At 39.6% G+C, this 23,582-nt stretch overlaps 1 protein-coding gene across 2 annotated transcripts in view; it reads right to left on the bottom strand.

The window, feature by feature from the left end:
* Window positions 1–23,582, bottom strand: part of CSMD1 (CUB and Sushi multiple domains 1) — a 2,032,824-nt gene that overhangs the window by 31,721 nt on the left and 1,977,521 nt on the right. For both annotated transcript variants that reach the window (XM_055289255.2, XM_055289263.2), the window contains exons 55-57: window positions 11,459–11,647; window positions 6,928–7,101; window positions 5,909–6,091 (exon numbers count right to left, since the gene is read on the bottom strand). In XM_055289255.2, the coding sequence (XP_055145230.2) occupies window positions 5,909–6,091; window positions 6,928–7,101; window positions 11,459–11,647 (546 nt within the window). The remainder of the gene's footprint in view (window positions 1–5,908; window positions 6,092–6,927; window positions 7,102–11,458; window positions 11,648–23,582) is intronic.

Here is a 23,582-nt window from a genome sequence, read left to right as displayed (position 1 = left end):
TTTCAATCTATACATACTTTTTTTTTTGCCTTTTTTAGTTGAGCCTATTTACCAGAAAGATTGCTACATTTTCTCTTTAGTACTGTTGCAATAATATACAATAGGCAGGTAAATAAAGGATTTGACCCTTGGCTGGCTTCAGTAACAAGAATATATATCATGAGACTGCCTCTGAGCTGATCAAAATATTTAAAAATATTTTTGCACGTTTAACTGATCTAATTTCAAATCTAGCCTGGATAACAAAGATATATTTTTCTTAAAAAAACATGGAAGAAAACATCCTGCAAAATTTGCTCAGCACAGAAAAGTCACTGCACTGGGAGTAGAGGGACTACCCTTCTTATTACATAGAAAGAATGCACTCGTGCTCAGGTCGAACTGGATCTTGTTTGAAAAAATAATACAAAGTGCACATGCTGGTGCTTCCTGGTCCCGTGCCAATGGCAGATAGAAGTACTCAATCACAGCCCTCTTCTCTGACGGCTCATGGTGTGACTTCCAATGCTTTCTAACACAGGCCTGTTAGTAGTTTCCTGGTTGGCATATGAATTGGGATACACTTACCAATCCAGAAGCAGATACTATTTAAGGCTCTCTAAAACTTGAAAGTTTTTTGATAACTATATTATATATCAACATTTCGTATTGCAATAATTAAGGGTTGGACTATCAAAGACAACTATTCATTCAACAAACATATATTCATCACTTACTGTGCAACAGGTACTGTGTAGATGTGCTAACAGAAACCCTGTCACAGAAAGGGATTGAGTTTGGTCCAATTCATAGTTTAACAAACCAAAAGAGGACACTGATGTGATTGTTACACTGTATTCTAATTATATTTGCTATTCAATTGTATGTCTAAATCTTCAAAAGCCACCTAGGTAGAATCAATACCTAAACAAGTCAAATAACTGATGAAAAATTTCAATTCAGTTTGTAAGCAAACTAAAATGTTAGTTAGCTAATATTGTTAATGAATGAGTACCATCATAATGCTATCCTAATATTGGGAATGTCCCCTCAAATACTGTACTGTGGAAAGTACAATTCATGATTAGTTTTTTTCTCTTTTTTTTGGCTGATGAAAACCACTTTCACTCATGGTTATAACTGTGAAAATGACTAGAAGGCAATGTCAACATATCTGCTTTTATATCAATGCAATTATGTAACATTTTAAGAGAGGACTAAGATTAAAACAAAACAAGAGATTAAATTTAGAGGAGAAAAAAGAAAAATAAATTAGAAGAGGAAAAGTAAACTGGAAGAAGACAAATAAATTAACCTGTAAGTTTAAACTCTGCCGTATTTTCTCTTTCCTGAGTTTATTTTCTTTTGAAATACACTTTTATAAAAAGTACATGTTGTTAATGTGACTTCTTCAGCTAAAACATAATTTTCTTTAACTCAGTATATAATAACATTATGCTTATTTTAAATATACTTCATTGTTTACAAATATTAGTACTGTTCATTTTGCATGCTACATGAGAAAAATTGCTGTTAAACTGAGTTAAATAGATGTGAATATTTGCTCATGCAAGTTAAATAAACATGAGCAATCAGTTTAAATTCCTTAGATGTAGTGCCTTTAACCATAAAATGAGTATTATAAAAATACTTATTCCTGGCTGTTACAAAATTACCCATACTATATGTAAAATGCCTAGTGTGGGATCTGATGGGTTAGTGACAGCAATGAGTTAGCTTGTAGCTTATGCTATTGTTATTTTCGTCATCATCACTTTCTTACTTCTTGAGTAAAATGTAGCTTTATAATAATTTCACCTGAAAGAGAATTAAGAGTTCCCTCATACAGCCCAAACTAAATGTTTTAGTTATATAGTGCAACCTCATGAGGCAGATCCATCTGAAATGTTAACTTTGAGCCTATGATGAAAAGACTACGTGGCTAAAAAACGCAAATTTGATTTAATATGAAGAAAATATATCTGCAATACAAATTCTTTGAGTTGAAAAATTTGAAAAGATTTTTCATTTTGAATTATAATTTCCTCCTCCTTTTTACAATTTATTCAATTTACCATCAGTATCTAACTTTTTGACAGATTTAGAGGAAATAATTTCATCAGGTTTGCAATAATCTTAACTAGGAAAACATCATTCTCAGTAAACTATCGCAAGGACAAAAAACCAAACACCGCATGTTCTCACTCATAGGTGGGAATTGAACAATGAGAACTCATGGACACAGGAAGGGGAACATCACACTCTGGGGACTGTTGTGGGGTCGGGGGAGGGGGGAGGGACAGCATTAGGAGATACACCTAATGCTAAATGACGAGTTAATGGGTGCAGGAAATCAACATGGCACATGGATACATATGTAACAAACCTGCACATTGTGCACATGTACCCTAAAACCTAAAGTATAAAAAAAAAAAAAAAATCTTAACTAGGGGATTAGTTAAGTCACAGCTAGTCATAGAAGCTACGCTTCCTGGCAATGCAACCACTGGTTACATCCTTTTTCGTTGAGAGGAACTCACACTTCAGTGATTTGGACCTATGATAACAAACAAGGAACAAAATGAAAACCTACAGATTCTCCAAAATGTATTTCAAATTTTTGCTGGTGTGTGTGTGTTCAGACACTGATTGTATGATTTTTAAACATAATTTGTTGCTTTATTGGGTGTAACATATATTGCAGTGGGCTTATTCAGCTTCCCATGATGTCTGTATCATATAATGCACTTTTATAAGTAGTCAATTTTGTGGGGCATGATATATTTGAGAAATATTTTCAGCATTGCAACGTTTTTATGACTTATTTTTTGTATGCAGCTTTTAAAGGGCTAAGTTTCTATTTTTTTTCTTAGAAAACTTTTAAATTTCTAACTATAGAAAGCAAAATACATTTTTAAAAATACTTTGCATTGCCTGAGTTAGATGGATTGGGAAGTGAAACGCAATTAAGCCCTCATTGAAATAAACTGATTAATGGGTACTTTGCTGGACTACAACTCATACATAGTGTGCCTTCATAGCCCCAAATAGGTGAGATTGCTAAGGATAAACACTGCTCGCCCTCAACTGTTATAAATTTGTTCATCTTTTAAGTTTTCAAAACTGAAATACTTGAGCTAAACATGATACTGAATGTACAGTCTCAAGTGAATGGCCATCTTTGATAGAATATTTCATATTCCACTTTCTGGGAGTGCCAGAGTCTCTGCTCTTCATACACCAATTGACTCTGCAAACCAGGGTTTACGCTCAATTATAGCATTTAGTATTCTGGAAAACAGAAGGATAGTTCTGCTTTTTATCAGCATCAGATTCTATCTATAAACTCTGAATAATTATTCCAGCATTCACTTATTGACATCCAGCCCTCTTGTAACTATTGAGGAAATATTTTAAATTTCAATTAAAATACTGACAATGATTGATCTTTCAGCCTCTCTGTTTTTAAACAAAGGAGAATTAAGATCCAGAACCAAGACTTTGTGATGACTACATAGAATCAGGTCTAGAGCCAAAATGTCACAATTCCCAAATCAACCATGATGCTTTTCAAAAGTCCCGAATGATAAACGCTACAGACACGTTAAGCTACTGTTAAATGTGATTTAATAGAAACGTTGAAATTTTACTACGGAAATTGTTTCAATTTATTGGCAACATTTTTCGTAACTCCACACTTTGTTATAATTACAAGATTAAACAAACTTCACAAAAATATTATAAGCCACTCTTATACACCCTTTAGTCAGATTCACCAACTGTTTACATTTTGCTCACTTTTTCTCTCTCTTTCTCTCTAAATATGTATTTTCTAAAGTACTTGAGTGTAAGTTACAGACATGATGACTCTTTAGAGTTAAATATATCAGTATGCATTTCCTAAGAACAAAGGCATTCTCTTACATAACCATAATACAATTATTAAAAGCATGAAATGTAACTTGGATGCATTGTGGTCTCATACACACCCATAATCTAATTTACTTCAAGATCTTGGACATATTGTTAATAGTTGTCTTAAGGTCCTGTGTTAGTTCCCACCTAGATCATCTCAGGGTCAGATTCTACCATCTCAGTAACACCTCTCATAAGTCTCTTTTGCTCAGTGTAGGACCCAATCCAAGACCACACATTGCACGTATTGGGTCTCTTAAATCTGAAAGAATGGCTCAGGCAGTGTCTTTTCTGAACTTGACATTTCTTCGTGAGCACAGGCAGGCTGATTTGCTGCATGCCCCTAGCGTTTTGGGGGTTGTTGCTGCTGCTTCAGGATTCGATTCAGGTTATGCATTTCAGTGGCAATACCATAGAAACGACAATGTCTCTTTTCAGTGTCTCATATCGGGAAGCATAGAACATCTCCTTGTTAAAATATAGGTGATAATGGTTTATCGCATAGGATTGCTTACCTAAAGTACTATATGAAAGAGTAGAAAACGCTCTGGTTTTGGTGAGAAAACATTGCTCTCATGTGCAAATTTTAATACCAAAATCTCTACAAGATGAAAGGGAACTGAAAAAATTTGTATTTGATTAACAAATTTATATCAATTTATAGTGTCATACTTCAGTCAATAACAAAAGTATGGTCCTGCAATTCATGACTACGGGTAACCATTTCTCACTACTAATCAGTGGTATTTGACCTAAGACAACTTTTTTAGGGCCTAGTCTTAAGATTTATACTACTTTGATTGTCAAGAGGCAATTCAGAGTAAAAAATTATCTTGGATTATCATGTTTGTGTGCACATATGTGTATGCCTATATTATATGCATATATATACATATATAGCCAAAAATAGTATTTGAGAAAAAATATATACAATATGCATGGGCAAATATAATATATAAATATGCAAATATATGCACAAACATTCATATATTAATATTTAGCATTATTTTATATATGAAATTAATGTTATATAGGTTATATAACATAGATAGATCATATACATATATTATTTCTATTTATCCATATAGCATGTATAATACAATAAAGGCAGAAGTGGAGACAGTATAGTCAAGTACAAAAAATGAAGATTAAGGAAACTCGAGTTAAATTTCTCACAATGATAGTGTGTATGTGAGCTTACTCAAGTTGGTAAAACTATTTGGAAAATGTTTCATACATACAAAAATATATATTGAATTAATTTGTGTCACCTTTTTAGACTGAAAATTTAACTGAGGAGTTTGCTTTTAAAGAATTCCTAACATTTACAGTCCTATCTGTCTGAATTCTAAATCAGGTTTTGAACACCGAATACATGGTTACCATCACCTCTCAGTTCACCTTTGCTTGAGGCTACACTTCTGATACACAGTGCGGTGTCTATAACGTGTCCATGGCAATTCTTACTGTCATTACTGGAGCATACCACCACTTCCTACGATGCCTCTCAAACATTAGAATCAAGTAGACCCACTCCAAAATAGTTTATAGAATATAACCCCAGATTCCTGTGAAACAGAGAGCTCCACACACGGGGGCCACCGATAGATTGGAAATGACATGTGAAGGAAGCCTGCTTCCAGCCTGCGGAAATTCCCATCAGTGGTCTGCATTGGTCCTGCTCACTGCTCTGGAACCCCACTCACTCACTGCCAGGATCTAGAAAACGCTGGCAACACCACATACAGATTACCACTGGGAGAAGATTAGAAGCTTTCGTGTTACGAACTTTCAAACAAAAAGCATCCGTGTGATGGGACCCGTGGACACTTGGAACACCTCCATGCACCCAGTCATGATTTTTGATGATGCTTTCACAAATATTGGGGGGGAAAGATTAAATTGTACAAACAGTATAAATCTCTAGAATTTTTGTAGAATTTTGCCAGGCATTTTAGAAGGAGTTGTGTGGTTTTAACTTTCAAGGTGGACCTTAAGGCTTCTGGCTACTCACCCTCGCACACCGGCTGCAGTCCTGACCACGACCCATTGAGCAAGCACGTGCGTTCAGGGGAGCCCCGCAGCTGGTGCCCCATTTCACAGGAGAAGCGGAGAAGACTCTTTGTCTTAAATTCATCCCCAAGCCGAGACCCGTGTGCTGGGGTCCCCGGATCACCACAGAATCCAGGATTATTTCCTATTGAAAATAAACACATATGGCAATCCGCAATTGTGTTAGACTTGCTTTAAGCAGAATTGTTACACTTCAATATAATGAAAAGGTTGCTGAAATTTGTGTTTGACATGAGTTACGGTTCCACAACATTCTGGCAATCTTGTAGGAAAGAATTTCTTTGTGATAGCCCCAAAATGAAAGAATTTAGGATGTTGTTCCTGTGTTACTAAATTCACAATAGCCTATCCAAATATGGTTGTGAGAATACACGACATTTCTTTTGGAAGGAGGAAAATGCTGGGAATGGTAAGTGCATCAAGAAAGGTAGGTACAGAGAGCAAAAGGAAAACGGAGCTTTAGGTAAACTGGGAATGTTTAAAAAAAAAAAAAGTCCAAAGAGAGGATTAATTCTTCAGAATTGTGTCCAGAGTTGCTGGTTCACTGAATTTTAACTGTTTAAGAAACATTTATGAAAAAAATAAGGACAATTTCTTCTTCAAACAGGACCCATGCGGTTAATGATAGCGGAGGTGGGGAAAATTAACCACATAAAAAAGAATAAAGAGCGAACAGGGACGCATGGAGCCATGGCCGGCACCTTCCTCGCAAATGAGATCCACGCACTCCTGGGAACCCTGGAGGAGAACATTTAAAGTGATGGTGTCTAACAATTATGGCGAAGATGGAGACAATATCTAAGAGCAGCGTATTTGCCTAGAAATGGAATAATAATAATTTCAAATAGATGCCTAATTACAGGGCATTTCAAATAATTGTAAAGCATCATTATTCGAAATCACTGTTGGAAAAGTGATTTGGCCTCCGTGATTGTGTCAGTTCACTTGTCAGCCCCTCACCTGTGCAGTGCGGCAGTGCCCCGCTCCAGTGACTGTCTCCCTGGCACACTCTCGTGTCGTTGCCTACGAGGTTCTGGCTCCCTCTGCATGAGTAACGCACGATGGCGCCATATGTAAACAGCTCTCCAGTGAGGACGGCATTGGCAGGGACCCCTGGGTGTCCACATGATATAGCTTAAGAAGAAAGATAAAACAATTGAGTACATCCTTCCAGTTAAAACACTTTGTATTGGCAAATCTCCCATAGAGACGCCCACACTGACACCATCTGTTAAAGAAAAACATCTACATATTCCAGTATAGTCCTACAGTTCCCTTATGTAATTTGTGAGAAATACCAATTTTCAGGTGACACTTCCTCCCCTAATTTCTTTTTTTTTTTTTTTTTTTTGAGACGGAGTCTCGCTCTGTCGCCCAGGCTGGAGTGCAGTGGTGCAATCTCGGCTCACTGCAAGCTCCGCCTCCTGGGTTCACGCCATTCTCCTGCCTCAGCCTCTCTGAGTAGGTGGGACTACAGGCGCCCGCCACCACGCCCGGGTAATTTTTTGTATTTTTAGTAGAGACGGGGTTTCACCGTGGTCTCGATCTCCTGACCTCGTGATCCGCCCGCCTCAGCATCCCAAAGTGCTGGGATTACAAGCGTGAGCCACCAGGCCCAGCCCCCTAATTTCTTCACCGAAAAGGAAAGGTTCTCTTTATGAACCTTTTGTTTTGTTTTGTTTTGTTTTGTTAAGGGAGCTTTGCTTACGGTGGAAATTTACATGTGGATTTTCAAGCAGACAGCCATACTGCCTACATTTTTCCATCGATCCTTAACTATATTCCAAATGAACAGTATTATAGGAAATTTGAGAAAGTAACATGGATCCATTAAAACTATTTCCACTATTGTTTCAGTTAATATGACAATTATATGCTTTCTTGGGGACATGATTCTGTCAAATCCGCTTAATCTTCAAGTTCACATGTCTAAGAAAGCCATTCTAACAATTCCTCTTTAAATAAGAGGCAGTCTAATATGTATAAATAAAATAATAATACTCAATTATTGATTCATTTATTCCTCAAATTATTCTATGAAATAATCTCAGTATTTCCATTCATTTCCTTAAAATTATACGAAATCAGGCCCAAACTGTGTTTATAAATATCCTTCAAAAAGGCAAATTCTGTAATCCAGATTAATATAGGATAGTGAAGATTTATTTTCCCTTTACTGTACAGTATTAAATGAGGGCTAGCAATGGACAAATTTTTATCTATCTGCAAAAAGAACTAACTGAATTGAGACTACCAAGGAATTACTCAAATGCGACTGCTTTAGTATCCTAGAGTAATTCCATTTGGTAACGAGACACCCAGAAGGGTTATCAACCAGAGAGGTACATTTGAACGCCTGGAAGCCACGGCCATCCCCTGAGTCACATCAGGCATCATTTTCTGTTTTACATAGACATTGATTCATTGGAGAACCAGATTTTATCCACACAGAGTCCTTAAAAGAAGCCAGTGAGACCTGAAACAGTGAAAAGCTGGATAAATGACCATTTCCAGGTAAAATAAAATTTATATTTTATTTAAATTTTAACCTTCAGTGAAACAATATCACAGCAAAATTGCTCAGACAGCAAAATCAGACACGGAGCTCAGCTGCTCTAGAGCATGGAAAAGCAAATGCACCGCAAGATCTTTGGATTCCCAAAGTCACGGAAATTCCAACTGTTAATGACACCAAGTGGAAGGAACTGGCTAGCTAGGAAAACGAGAGCCAGCTAAACCCCAGCTCCTGGAGATTTGAGGCACATCAGGATCAGCACAAAACCAAATGGAAGTCTCACATAAGCCAGGAGGCACGTAAAAGAAATGTTCTGGGAAAGATAAAAACAAAACTAAACCAATTTCTATGAAAAATTCCCAGGTGTGAAGGCAAGGAAGGTAAGGACGCAGACACAATTTGAAGACCGTAACACATTTATAGATGCATTTTTTGTTACAAAAGGCTGAGAATTTTTTTGAAAGTTATCACGGTCTTTCTCCACAGGAATTAATTGTACTGTTGAAGTTATAATTTGAGATGAGTTTCTGTGTAGGTTAGAGGAATGTGAAGGAAACTCACTTGGAGAAAAAAAAAATCTCCAATACTAACCCATTCTCAAAATACAATTCACAATGCTGTCACCGAAAAGGCAAGAGGCATTACAACATTTACTGTGTGTGGGGTAGACCCGATTCATGATGTAATTGCCATTTCCTTCCTCATTTCTATTTTTATTTTTTTACAGATGGGGATTTGTTTGTTGGCCAGCCTGGAGTGCAGTGGTGCAATCGTAACTCCTGGCCTCAAGTGATCCTCCCACCTTAGCCTCCCAACGTGCTGGGACTATAGGCATGTGCCACCATGCCCCACTAGTTTTTAATTATTTAATTTTTTGCAGAGATTGAATCTGGCTAGGTTGTCCAAGTTGATCTAGAACTCCTGGCCTGACGAGATCCACCTTCCTTGGCCTCCCCAAGTGTTGGGATTACAGGAGTGAGTCACTGAACCTGGCCTCCGCTTTCTTTATGGATGCAGAATGCAAAGGACAAAGATCAGATTTTGAGCTTAAGGATTGCTTTGCTTCTAATTTCAAAAAGACTTAAGAGAGTAACACCTTTTCCTAAATCTTCAGACTATGATCTTAAAACATGATTCTCTATAAGCTAACAGCCAACCTGATTTTTCAAGTGAGAGAAAATAAGACTTTGGCTATTTGGTTAAAATGATGGATTTTTGCTAATCTTCATGGTCTATATAACACACTGATAATAAGGTTTTAAGAGAGGCCATAGGGATCATCTACGATTTTCTCTGCCCAGAAGAGCACATCCATTCTCTGGAGCCATATCCCTTCCCCTGATTTAAGGATTCAATTCACAAGCCAATTACTATCAGAATATGAGCTTTATTTTTTAATAAACAAAAAAAGATTTAATAACAACTTTATTCACTTATTCATTTTTTATTTTAAGTCCCGGGATGCATGTGTAGGATGTGCAGGTTTGGTACGTAGGGAAATATGTGAGATGGTGGTTGCCTGCACCTATCAATCCACCTAGGTACTAAGCCCTGCATACATTAGCTATTTATCCTGCTGCTCTCCCTCCCCCTGCCCCACTGACAGTCCCCAGTGAGTGTTGTTCCTCTCCCTGTAAGATCTATCCACGTCCCTGCAAAGGACATAATCTCATTTTTTTATGGCTGCATCATATTCCACCGTATGTATGTACCACATTTTCTTTATTCAGTGTTTTACTGATGGACGCTTGGGTTGATTCCACGTCTTGTTATTGTGAATAGTGCTGCAGTGAACATACGCGTGCATGTATCATGGGATCTAACTAAAAAAAGGGCTTCTGCACAGCAAAAAAAGAAAAAAAAACTATCATCAGAGTGAACAGACAACCAACAGAATTATCATCAGAGTGAACAGACAACCAACAGAATTATCATCAGAGTGAACAGACAACCAACAGAATTATCATCAGAGTGAACAGACAACCAACAGAATTATCATCAGAATGAACAGACAACCAACAGAATGGGTGACAACTGTTGCAATCCATCCATCTGACAAAGGTCTAATGTCCAGAATCTTCAAGGAACTTACACAAATTTACAAGAAAAAACCAAACAACCCCATTAAAAAGTGGGCAAAGGACATGAACAGACACTTCTCAAACGAAGACATTTATGTGGCCAATAAACATATGAAAAAAGCTCAACATCACTGATGATAAGAGAAATGCAAATCAGAACCACAGTGAGACACCATCTCATGGCAATTATTAAACCGTCAAGAAACAACAGATGCTGGCGAGACTGTGGAGAAATAGGAATGCTTTTACACTGTTGGTGGGAATGTAAATTAGTCGAATCACTTTGGAAGACAGTGTAGCGATTCCTCAAAGACCTAGAATAAGAAATATCATTTGACCCAGCAATCCCACTACTGGGTGTATACCCAAAGGATATGAGGTTGTTATTGTAGTCACCATGGACTGTACCAGGAATGCTCACAAAACCCAATCAGGTCTCACAGCACTCCCCTCTTTGGCCGTAGATGCCAGGTCAACAGACAGAAACTCCACACCAGAGCCCTTCAGCCACCTGGGCTGAGCGAGAGTAAGATGCTGGGGGGGAAGGTCCTAGCCACCCTGTCTGAGCTGTGTGGACCCGGCCTACCTGGTAGGCTGAGGCTGAAGGCAAGCCATGAGAAAAACAGATGAAGGCATCATTGTCCAAGAGGCATCCAATAACCTGGGTCATTTCGCCTGGGCATACCAGCATCCCCCGACCCCACTCACTTGCTGAGGTTGTATTTGGTGATTTCTGGCCACTCTATCTACAGCTATCATAAAAACTCTTACAATTGGTGATGGGAGGACAGAGGGAATTAAAATTCAGTGCCTTTTAAATATACTTATGGAATTTTCTGCTGATGGTGCCCTTGCAGGGGTCTGTGCACAGAAATTGGGAATAACCCTGACTTACCCAAACACTTGGGCAGGGATCGGTCCCATAAGCCATTTGCCATACAGGTCAAGACTGAAGATCCTAGCAAGTAAAATCCCTTCTTGCAATGGTACAGGACACTCATTCCATACTCAAAACTCTCAGGGAAGTTCTGTTGCCCGTGACGAATGGCATTCTCCACAAAGCCTGGATCGGAACAGTTCACCACTAGAAAATAAAACATTTCACACACCATTTAGAAATAGCTAGAAATAACAAAAGAGATCAGCAATGAAGGCGAATTCCTCATCATATTAGAAAGTTCAGAAACTGACAACATGATGGCTGAGGCTCATGAAATTCCACTCTCAAGATGAATTCTACCGACCGCTTTGGGCCACTCTTTTTCAAGAGGTGTCAAGAACTGGTCAACCATGATAGCAGTTTTCACATGAGGCTAATTTCCTCTATTTCCTAGTAACGTTTATTCAACGTAAATTCTGAAATTAGTTTCCATGGTTAAGTCTTTGTGTTCTAATAATGGTCAAATAGAACTAGCTGAGGTTCGTTTAAATATTTTTACTCAAGTGTGGTGTTTTAGAACAGTCTGTGGCACAGTAATTAATTACCGCCAACACACATACACACCTACGTGCATTAGCACTTTAATATGTGTGCCTAAAATAATTTTGCTCTATGTAGAACGCAACTACAAATGACAATTATTCCATCAACACCTAATAGAAATGCAAATCAACAAGCCTCTGATTTAGGCCTCTTCTCCCTTTAGAAACAGGCCTGTGGTGAGGCAGTCTTCTGCGGCGTGCGGGACACGCTCTGGTTCCTCTGAAAGGCATTAGCCTGAATGCCTGTTGGCGTCTGCGAGGGAATTAGCGATGTGCTTTTGCAGGTGCAGAGGAAAAGAAAGAACTCTGATTACCTCATGCTTTGACCCACCCCACCAGTTAATGAGGCAGCTGTTCCAGAGGCCACAGTCTCTCCAGATATTTCTGGCTCAGAAAAGCAATGTGCAAATCATTCTCGGGCGGCCTCTGTACATCATGAGTCCCAGAAGCTGAAGGCAAACTCTGTACCCAAACTGTGCATTTTATTTCTTCTCTATTCAAAAAAGGAAGGCAGAGGGCAGAATCAAGGCTTACAGTGTTCTCTTTTAGTGCAGAAGAATAATGTTCTGTGCTTCTTAAAACAACCCTGAGTTTACAGAAGAAAGTCTTGAGTTCTTTTGAATTAAAAAAGCCAAAACAAACAAAAAGCATGTGTGAAGTTCGGGAAATATTTTTAAGATCCTATTGCATCTGCAATACAATTGTAACCAACTCTCTGAAATAGCAGGAATTACCTAATGTGAGAAAATCTAATTAACTTGAAAATGTGATTATTTGTATAACCTGGAAGACACCCACATCGTCCCATTCTTACATCAAGCATAAGAGATGGAATCAGCTCCCCCATGCCACACTTCCATAAGGAGACGGATAGTCCCGGGCTGGAACACTAAAGATATTTTTGTGTTTATGTTTGTGCTTATGTTGCTCTTAGGAGACTGTCCAAAAATAATTTCAAACTGTGTTTGTAATCAAAGCAGAGGAAGCCACTTAGGAGAAATCAGTGGAAGGCTTTGACCATCTTCCACTAGGATGCCCGAGAGAAACCAAATGGCCCCAGGATGCCAAAGGCCAGATTGAGCTGATGCCACCATCTCTCCTCCTCCTCCGTTTCCTCCTCCACTTCCCTGTCCTTTCTTCCTCCTCCTCTTCCTTCTTCTCCTCCTCCACCTCCTTGTCCTCTCCTCCTCCTTCTCTTCCTCCTCCTCCTCCTCTTCGTCCATCCCTCTCTTCATTCTCTTTCTCCTCCTCCTCTTCCGTCCCTCTCTTCATTCTCTTTCTCCTCCTCCTAATCATCTTCATCTTCTCTTTGGCCCAGCCTCTCTTAAAGGTTCACTGGTGGAGATTTATTTATTGGTACAGTAACAACAGGATCCAACCACACCCTTCTCCTTTCAGGCAGAGAACCAAATGCTCTCTGAGTTCCACCATGGCTGGTGAAGGGGGATTTATAATATGTGAGTTTCATAACCTTGCTCTGAAACTATGGACTAAACTTCTCTTTAAGGGTCACTCTTGCCATGGAAAGAGGTGCATAGGAGACAATAAACCCCTCATTTTTGGAAATCATTTTGCAATCTTACATTGCACTAGAATTGCTTGGAGAGTGTGTATTAAAATGCTAAGCCCTAAGTTTCTACCGTTTCCTTTACGTAGTTCACTATCCTTAAAATATTTTGAGCAGTAAAAATTGTTTGACAGCAATAAGTATTCCTTGAGCTCATGTGGGGAAACTGACTGGATCCTTAAAATGGAAGAAGCATGGATACAAACAGTCTAAATCTGCTCATGCACTTTTTCAGTCCTGCATAGAGTTGCAGGCAGAAGTATTTCTTTCTATTCCTTCCTATTTAATTCTGAGGCTCCATTAGGAGATGCAGCTGCATCTATGTGCTGGAGGAAAAACAGGGAAGGAATAATTTGATTTACTTGTCCATGATAGAATTTCCATACCATTCTTGCAAATGGGTGTGTTTTACCATACGGAGAATTCATCTGCCAGAAGAGTTTGTTAGTGACCAACCAGTCCACACAAGCACCTTTCCCATCTGTATTTGTTTTCTCATTTTCTATGTGAAAACTCCTATCCAGGGATCCAGTGGAAACAGGCTTATGTGACTGACAGGTGAGCTATTGGTTTGTAAACTAGAAGGAGAAATGGCCAGTGAAGTACTCGGTGTGGAGATGTGTCAGGCCCACCTGCAGCCACTCCAGATCTGGTTCATGACATGCTGTTAAGCATAGGGTAACACGCCAGTAAGAAATAAAGAGGCTCACTCTAGATGGCTGCACCTCATCTTAACATCTTACCACCTAACACACTAAGATTTGATTTCCATGTGTGAAAACCTGACATGGAACCTCATATTGTCAGCTGGGAGGAATGAGAACACTGATGTCTTTTTTTTTTTTTTTTTTTTTTTTTTTTTGAGACAGAGTCTCGCTCTGTCGCCCGGGCTGGAGTGCAGTGGCGCAATCTCGGCTCACTGCAAGCTCCGCCTCCCGGGTTCACGCCATTCTCCTGCCTCAGCCTCCGAGTAGCTGGGACTACAGGCGCCCGCCACCGCGCCCGGCTAATTTTTGGTATTTTTTAGTAGAGACGGGGTTTCACCGTGGTCTCGATCTCCTGACCTCGTGATCCGCCCGCCTCGGCCTCCCAAAGTGCTGGGATTACAAGCGTGAGCCACCGCGCCCGGCCGAGAACACTGATGTCTTATATACATACAGCTCAGTGTGGATTTTGTCAGCTGGGAGGCATGAGAACATGATGTCTTACATACATTCACCCAAGCATGGAGAAGTTCAAATGAACACACAGGCTGCGTTCTGTGGCGACAGCTGGGTATGTGGAAGGGTAAAAGAAGAAATTAATACCGGGATCTGTAACAGGTCCAAAGTCACAATGACCATTGAACTAGAAATACGTAAGGATCAGGACTCCGGAATACATGTCTGGTATAGCATAATAATAAAAGGCATCAGCATCCCTTGGTGACAGGAATCCCAGGTGCACCCCACCCCTTTTTCCTGGAGAGGAACAGCTGGAAATCTGAGCCCTCGATAGGATTCTAGAGGTAACTCATTAAGCCATTTTCTCTACTCTCTTTACACTCCTTACTCAGAGATGTCTTCTTAAAGAGGCTCAAGTTGACATACAAATATGGATAAGAGGCCAGATGCGGTGGCTCACACCTGTAATCCCAGCACTTTGGGAGGCCGAAGTGGGCAGATCATTTGAGGTCAGGAGTTCGAGACCAGCCTGGCCAACATGGTGAAACCCCATCTCTATTAAAAATACAAAAATTAGCCAGTCGTGGTGGCACGGGCCTGTAATTCCAGCTACTCAGGAGGCTGAGGCAGGAGAATTGTTTGAACTTAGGACGCGGAAGCTGCAGTGAGCCGAGATCATGCCACTGCACTCCAGCCTGCGTGACAGGGCGAGACTCTGTCTCAAAAAACAAACAAAATATACCTAATGCTAAATGACGAGTTAATGGGTGCAGCAAAATAACATGGCACATGGATACATATGTAACAAACCTGCGCATTGTGCACATGTACCCTAAAACCTAAAGTATAATAAAAAAAACAAACAAACAAATATGGATAAACATAAGGTCCTACTGTTTATTCTCTTTCAAACTTTCTTGAGGACCATGGAGGTCCTTCCTATCCAGTAATGTCCCCATTCTCGGTTAAGTGAACGTACTGATCGCCTGATGCAGGAAGCATGAAAACACTGTGTTTTGAGATTTGATGGTGAATTATTTGAGCAGTTTTGCCAGCTCTATGACAGATCACTGTTCCCGTGGCATGCTTCACACCACAGTAGGTCTCAGCAAAGCACCCACACTCTGACCGCGGCTTCACCTCTAGGAGCTGCCCTGTCCTGCCATGAGCTCATTAACCAGCTGTTTCCCTTTTGATTCCCTTCTTGGGGACAGGAAGCAAGGTCTGCTCCACATCCTCGCTTCTTTCCAGAGCCCAAAGCAATGGCCGTGTTTTCCTGAAAATCTCCCTAATGATAGAGAAACATGATAATTCCCATCCCAGGTTCCTTCTCCAGCTGTTGATCAATAGAAACAAAGCCACCTGTCTGCACACTGGGCTCTTCTGGGCAGTTTGCCTCTAAGGTGAAGGGCAGTTACAGGGCATCGCACCAGAGTCTGCTGTCCTCTCCATGGCACGTACACTGGGCTCTTCGGGCAGACAACTTCTAACGTAACTTTGCAGGATTCGTATCTATTTGATTCCACCCTGTTATGTGACGAGGAAACACCGTGAACACTTCAACTGCTTTTTAATTAGATAATGTAATTCCGAGTTCCATCTGTTGTTCTCAGAAAAATTTTTCATAATCATTTCTTACATTAAACACAATCTATTTCAGATAAATAATTTTTTTTTTTTTTTTTGCGACGGAGTCTTACTCTGTCCCCAGGCTGGAGTGCAGTGGCACAATCTCGGCTCACTGCAAGCTGCGCCTCCTCGGTTCACGCCATTCTCCTGCCTCAGTCTCCCGAGTAGCTGGGACTACAGGTGCCCACCACCACGCCCGGCTAATTTTTTGTATTTTTAGTAGAGACAGAGTTTCACCGTATTAGCCAGGATGGTCTCGATCTCCTGACCTTGTGATCCACCTGCCTCGGCCTCCCAAAGTGCCGGGATTACAGGTGTGAGCCACCTCGCCTGGCCTTTCTGTTGTATATTTTTAACTTCATTTATTTATCCATTAAAGTGTATTAGTTAATGATAATTAAATTATAGCTAAGGCTTCACTTAAAGGCTCTGAGATGATTGGAACCGTGGACTTTCACTCGTATATCCAAAATCTGGTAAAAAATTGTAAATCTAATTGTAACTCAAAGTAAAGCACTTCCCAATCTTTGGCATCGGCACTGTTTCGTACAAGCACAATAGTTTTTGAAGAAAGTATAAGCAACTATGATCGAGGTCGTGCCTAACTTCTTATTTTTGTAGAAGCTCTGCCTGGGGCCAAATTTGTTCTTATGTGGGTGTATTTTGAAAGGCAAACCATGGAAATAAAGCTTAGTTTTTAAATTTCAATATAATTATTACACAAAAATAAAAAGTAAAATAGAAACTGTCAGATTAAACTTTAAAGGCTAAATGCTATGGGCTAAGCTTTTATGTGAAATTAAAAATTAATATTAAGCAAAATTGGCAGAAATGCACTGTTTTAGTATGAATTGGTAACTCCTGTTCCCTGAGCAAATAGAAAACTGTTAATTACAAAGAAAAAAAAATACCGAGTTAGTGCAAGTTCTGTTTTTAAATGGCTGTGCGTGACATTCTGAGAATAAAAGGCAACTAACTTTCCATACATTTGGAGCTGCACTGAGAGACCATCTGTTTATGTCACTGCCTCAAATCGGACTCACAGGAAAGGTCTGATCCACGTCTGTCAAATTCCGCTCACTGGGGCAACCCTGAACAGCAGTGACTGGGAGCCGAGCAAACGCACAGGAGGGAGGGGCAGGATGCTGGGAGGAGCATGGGATTTAAAGAAACCTGTGTGTTGAGACTATTTATTTACTTTGTTTTTTTCCCCCGAGACCGAGTCTTGCTCTGTTACCCAGGCTGGAGTGCAGTGGCATGATCTCGGCTCACTGCAACCTCCACCTCCCTGGTTCAAGAGATTATCCTGTCTCAGTCTCCCGAGTAGCTGTGATTACAGGCATCTGCCACCATGCTCGGCTAATTTTTGTATTTTTAGTAGAGACAGGCTTTCACCATATTGGTCAGGCTGGTCTTGAACTCCTGACCTCGTGATCCACTCGCCTTGGGCTCCCAAAGTGCTGGGATTACAGGCGTGAGCCACCGCGTCCGGCCTTATTCTTTTACTTCACTAGTGCTAGATGAACGGCCAGGGAAGATGAGCAAATATAAGTTGTCAGAGACGCATAGTGGTAATTTTGGGTCTAGGAAGTCAGGAATCCCAACCAGCCCAGCGTTCCGTGCAAAGCACGTGGGTTCAGAGGTAATAAACTATTCAATTGTCTGTACCACCATCGACTTCAGATTCTGTTTGTGTTTTTTAACTCACACATATTTTTGCACGTATTTAATCCAACACGTTTGACTACTCATCACCCGGAGAAGACGTTTACATACCCAGCTTAAAAAATACATTGAAAAATTTTTAAAGTATAACTTCTTTAAGTTTGAATTTTAAGTTAACAGTTAACTCTGAACAGATACTGGAACAAATCAGATCTGAGCTTAAAATTTTGGCAGAGAAACCATTATTTTAAGATGATCATTGGCCTTAAAGTGACTCAAAATCAATATATGTCCCAATATAAACTTTGTGACACAATTTTTATGCCACAAAAATTGTGTACAGAATATAGAAACCTTAATTCTATAAGCAGACTGCAAATATACCATGTTCAAAGCTTTATTTTGTTTTCAAAAAGAATCCTGTGGCCCCATCATGCCTGTATCACTAGCTTCTGCCTAGTTCAGGAACAGGCAAAACACATGATATATCCACATATAAGTGAGGCAGGAGACTGTGGTGTGATACTGCTACACTGTTTCACCACTGTCCTTACAAAGGTTCTATACAAGGTCACTAAATTACACGCTACATACGCAGTCAGTACTCCTTACAGTTTTCTTCTGAAATTTTAGTTTTCTTAAAAAAAAATCTTCATTGAAGTATAACTGATAAAGTTTACAGGGCACTGTTCCAATAAAAATTGTCAACTGATTGACATACAAGGAAGAAAGTCATAGGAGAGGGTGACTCACCTTCACTCAAGGAGGTCAGTGGGAAATCAGGCAAGGCCTTAAGAAGTTGCTTTCTCTTAGCAATAGCTGTCGAGGGCAACAGGTGGAGGGGTCTGGTACTTTCAATTTAGTCTACACGGAAACCAGAAATGTGCTCCAGGAGGCCCCAGTGGCTTCTGAACCGCTCCTTCTATATTCTTAGCATATTATGATTGAAAAGAAAGAAGGGAAGGGAAGGGGAGGGGAGGGGAGGCAAGAGGGAGGGAAGGGAAGAGGGAGGGAAGGGAAGGGAAGGGGAAGTGGAAGGGAAAGGGGAAGGGGTGGGGGAGGGGGAGAGAGGGACGGAGGGAGAAAAATGTCTCCATGGAAGAAGGAAGGAAGGAAGGAAGGAAGGAAGGAAGGAAGGAAAGAAGGGAGGGAGGGAGAGAGGAAGCAAGGAAGGAAGGAAGGGAGGGAAGGAGAAAACTTCCTCCATATTTTGCTATTTTTTTAAAACCTAAACCCTGTTTCTTTTTGGTGTTCATTCCTTTTCCTTCTTCTTTCTTAGTTTATTTTAAAGTGTATTAAAAACTTGATCATGAACAGAAAAAAAATAAACAAAAAACTATGCTTTGTAATGTAAAAATAGCCAAGTAAATTCTTGGGCAGTCAGGAAAACGCATAAAAGTTAGTTCAATACATTTTTAAAAAGCACTTATAAAAATTTTTTTGTAATATGATTATGTAATAATACGATTTTTTACAACTTTTCAATAGAATAAATTACAGAAAGTTTAGGGTACAAAAATACAAATAACTATGCAATAGTCAGTGTATTGCATTCAATAAATATTTCTGGATTTGTTCACTAACTGAATGAACCAAAATTAAATTAAACACGATTGCTGGCCACAGAGAAAACACAGTAACAACAATGAAAAAATGACTATTTTCAAATATGTGAAAGTTACATATTTTTATCTTTTATCAATAACTGATAACTAGGTTACAGCTATAGTTTTGGCTTTTCAGTGTGATAAAAGAAATACGTTATAATTTATTGTAATTGACAATTGTAATTGATTGCGTGACTTTCTTGCGATAATATGAACTTTGAAGAGGAAATTCAGATTCCCTGAGGGCTCACTGTCTGCCAGCACTTGGCGAAGCACTGGTTTATCTAGAGCTCTCAAAAGCCTATGAAAAGGGTCCTGCGGCTATCACCTCCTTGATTCTTCATATAAGAAAACTGCTGTTCTCCCAGGAAGCCGAGTATTAACTCTAAGACCTGCAGCTAGGACTAGGTGGTGTGGGTGCCGACACATATCAGACCAACCCCTAAGACTGTGTTTTCTCTACTCAGCAACACTCCCTCTAAGTCCTACACAGATATTAATATTTTCCCCAGTTCATTTATTTTTTATTTTTTTTGAGACAGAGTCTCACTCTGGCTCACCCAGGCTGGAGTGCAATGGCGCAATCTCAGCTCACTGCAAGCTCCGCCTCACAGGTTCATGCCATTCTCCTGCCTCAGCCTCCTGAGTAGGTGGGACTACAGGTGCCCACCACCAAGCCCAGCTAATTTTTTGTATTTTTAGTAGAGACGGGTTTTCACTGTGTTAGCCAGGATGGTCTCGATCTCCTGACCTCTTGATCTGCCTGCTTCAGCCTCCCAAAGTGCTGGGATTACAGGCGTGAGCCACCGCGCCCGGCCAAAGAAGTATATTTCTATATATATAAGAAATATATAAAATACAATAAAATCTACAATACCTTTTCTAAAAATCAAAGCTTGTTCACTACTATTTGGAAAGATGATTGATGCAGTACTTCTTTTCAGATATAACTCACAAATTTTGCTGTAAGGAATGTACACTGCATGATGAGAAACGAACACATGACTTTTCAGTTAACATAAACTCGGAGGATGAATGCCCCCATAAGAGGGGCCTTCTCTAAGCACAAGAGTGATGCGGGTTCATCATCGTTTCCCTCTGTGCCAGGGGACACACCCTGCCAGTGGTGTGCATAAGGGCAGTTTCAGGGAGACTGGAGCTTCATGGCCCCTGGGTTCACACCAGCCTCCTGCTCTTGGCAAGCTCCTTCTCATCTACTTCCTAAAGCCCAAGAGGAGCTTTGTTAAGTCACATCACTGCAATTGATTCATTTATGTTAAGTTCTGCCATGCCTGTGCAGGATGTGCAGGTTTGTTCCATAGGTAAATGTGTGCCATGGGGGTTGGCTGCACCTGTCAACCTATCACCTAGGTATTAAGCCCCGCATGCGTTCGCTATTTTTCCTAAAACCTATTTTCCCCATTTATTAAAATAACTATTTTAGCTATTTTAACACTAGCTTACATTTCCTGCAATTTTAAAATTTTACTATTTTAACATTTTGAGAATACGTTATTATATCCAATTTTTCATTAACGCTTTAGTACAACTATACCCATAGTGATTCTTTAGGGAAGTTTTTGTGGTTGTTTCCTTTTTGATTCCTCTTCTCTAACGGAACATTCACTAACCCTATGTTTTCTTAATTTTCTTTATGCTCATGTACATAAGCATATTGGGACATACGTTTTACATGTGTCTAAACACCCAATCCTACAAAATTATGACAAGAAAAGAAAAAATAATATCTTAATGTTTGCATGCAACGCACAAATTATTAGACGAAGCAGGGAAACATCGTGTGAATCATCCTGAAACAACGTGAGACCTGGTAAATCTAACTGGTCCCTCACTGAACTGGCTCAACTCTTAGGCATAGTGACACATATTTTAGAATAGGGGACAAAGATTCCAAGAAAGCTCCTCTAGAGAAATATGGGCCTCCAGGAGAGTAGGAAAATGTGATTCTCAAAATAAACCTGAAGATGCTTGTTTTCATTCCTTCTTATGACATCTTCAACTGTATAAATTATTTCATCCAGAAAGATACTACTACTAATAAAAGGGATACCTTCTTTTAATTTTTAATCTTATATGCAGAGATAGTGTTACTGGGTTGAGTATAATGAATTTTCTTTAGTCTCCTAAATCTGAGTTTCTTAATTTATCACAAGCACTGCAGGGCTGGATAGAGCTTCATCCTGCGAAGGGTTGAACGTGAGAATAAGCAGGCTCCCCAGGGTGAGGAAGACGTTGTAGAAATCTGTATCTAATTCTGCCTCACAGTAGCACAGATTTACCTGGGGCTCTTTTCAAAATTTGAGGTGGGGTTTCTGTTTTGTGCCATTAACTAAGTGCTGCACCAGGGTCACACTCAATGACTTCTCCAGAGTAAACACTTGAGAATCTTAGGAAGTAGTTGGGAAAACAATGCAAAGACAACAGCACATTTATGTGAGATACAACAACCTACAACTCTTGTGAGAGTAATTTAAAAGCAGACACAGACCATATTGCAGTAAACAGCGAGAATCCCTGGCAATTTTGTTCAGCTATTTTTTTTAACTTGAGGTTTTTGAGTTTTATGACATTTCTTCCTGAAGCTTCACCATCTTTATGAGTCTGTCCTCTTTGAAATATTGTTTTTTCCTATTTTAATGACATGCATATAAATTCTGTGTACTACATTGTGTCTTAGTTCAGAAATAACACAAAACAAAACAATATGAAATAATAAAAAACTAATGCAGGCAGACAGCTAGGGATGATGCAGGGACTTCTAATCAACCTGACATGCCAGTGATGGTCCATTAACCTCCTCCTCCATCCCCTGCTTCATCAGATATATTTGAAAAAGCACCTTTTAAACTTAAGTTTGTTTCTTTCTAGGAAAAGCCAGGAAGTTTAAAAAATAAAGGCTACATTAATTCTGAAGAGTTTAAAATGCATCATCAAATTTGTTTAAGCTGTGCAACAGACACGGTATCTAGTGGACCAGAGACAGTATCTGGAACACTGAGAACGATTAATAAACAAGAGGTGTTTAATTTCTTCTTCTCTTCCTCGGGATAAATTAGAAGAAAGTGGAACCTAGATACAAAAAAAGCTTTTGATACTTAAAAGCCCACTCTTTTGAGTTCATTTAATCTCTCATTCTGCAATAACATGTTTTGTGTCAAATGGACAGATGCCAGGGCAGATTGGGTGAGTCTTCCTAGCTAGTAAACTCCTCTGGTCGTCTGCATAGTTATCAAATTAAAGATATGAATAATTGTATTGACAGCGTCTAGCACATCATTTGGGATATAGTAGGCGCTTAACAAACGCTGCATTACATGGCCTAGAAGGTTCTAGGGGGATGGATACAGAACGTTCTGATACACCTAAGACCTCAAGACATAATTATGCTGTCCCCCTGTGTGGAGGTAACTGGGACAACATCTGTGGGCATTCATTCTCAATCATTCCTTCAGTCCTGCAATTTTTTTTTTTCACACAAGGAGGAGAAAACAGTTTGATTAAAGCTGTTGAATCTTTCTTTAAGTCCTTGCAGCTGCATGAGCAAGAGGCTGACACTAATATCTGTCTTCCCATCGCCATTCCGATCCTCACAGTTTCTTGCAGATGTGCGGATTCATGTTTTCCTCTGAGAGCTGAATGAGTTAATGTGATTGGTTCAGCCATATTTGCCACAGTGTGCAATAAATAGTTCATGTATAGCAAAGCCTCCTGGTGCTAGAGACAGTGGGACAAGATTTCACTCAGCACCGGTTGACACATTTCAGGGTATCCCCTAAACCCATCTCCCATTTTCCATAGCCCCTGACTTTACAAGTAAGACTCTCTCTACGAATCCATTATTATATAATAATACTATATAGACTATAAGATAGACTATGCTAATTT

This window comes from Symphalangus syndactylus, chromosome 1 (genome assembly GCF_028878055.3).
Source record: "Symphalangus syndactylus isolate Jambi chromosome 1, NHGRI_mSymSyn1-v2.1_pri, whole genome shotgun sequence".
In the NCBI taxonomy this organism is placed as follows: Eukaryota; Metazoa; Chordata; class Mammalia; order Primates; family Hylobatidae; genus Symphalangus; species Symphalangus syndactylus.
Note: the sequence above shows the minus strand (reverse complement) of the source record. Positions and strands in the feature narration are given on the sequence as shown.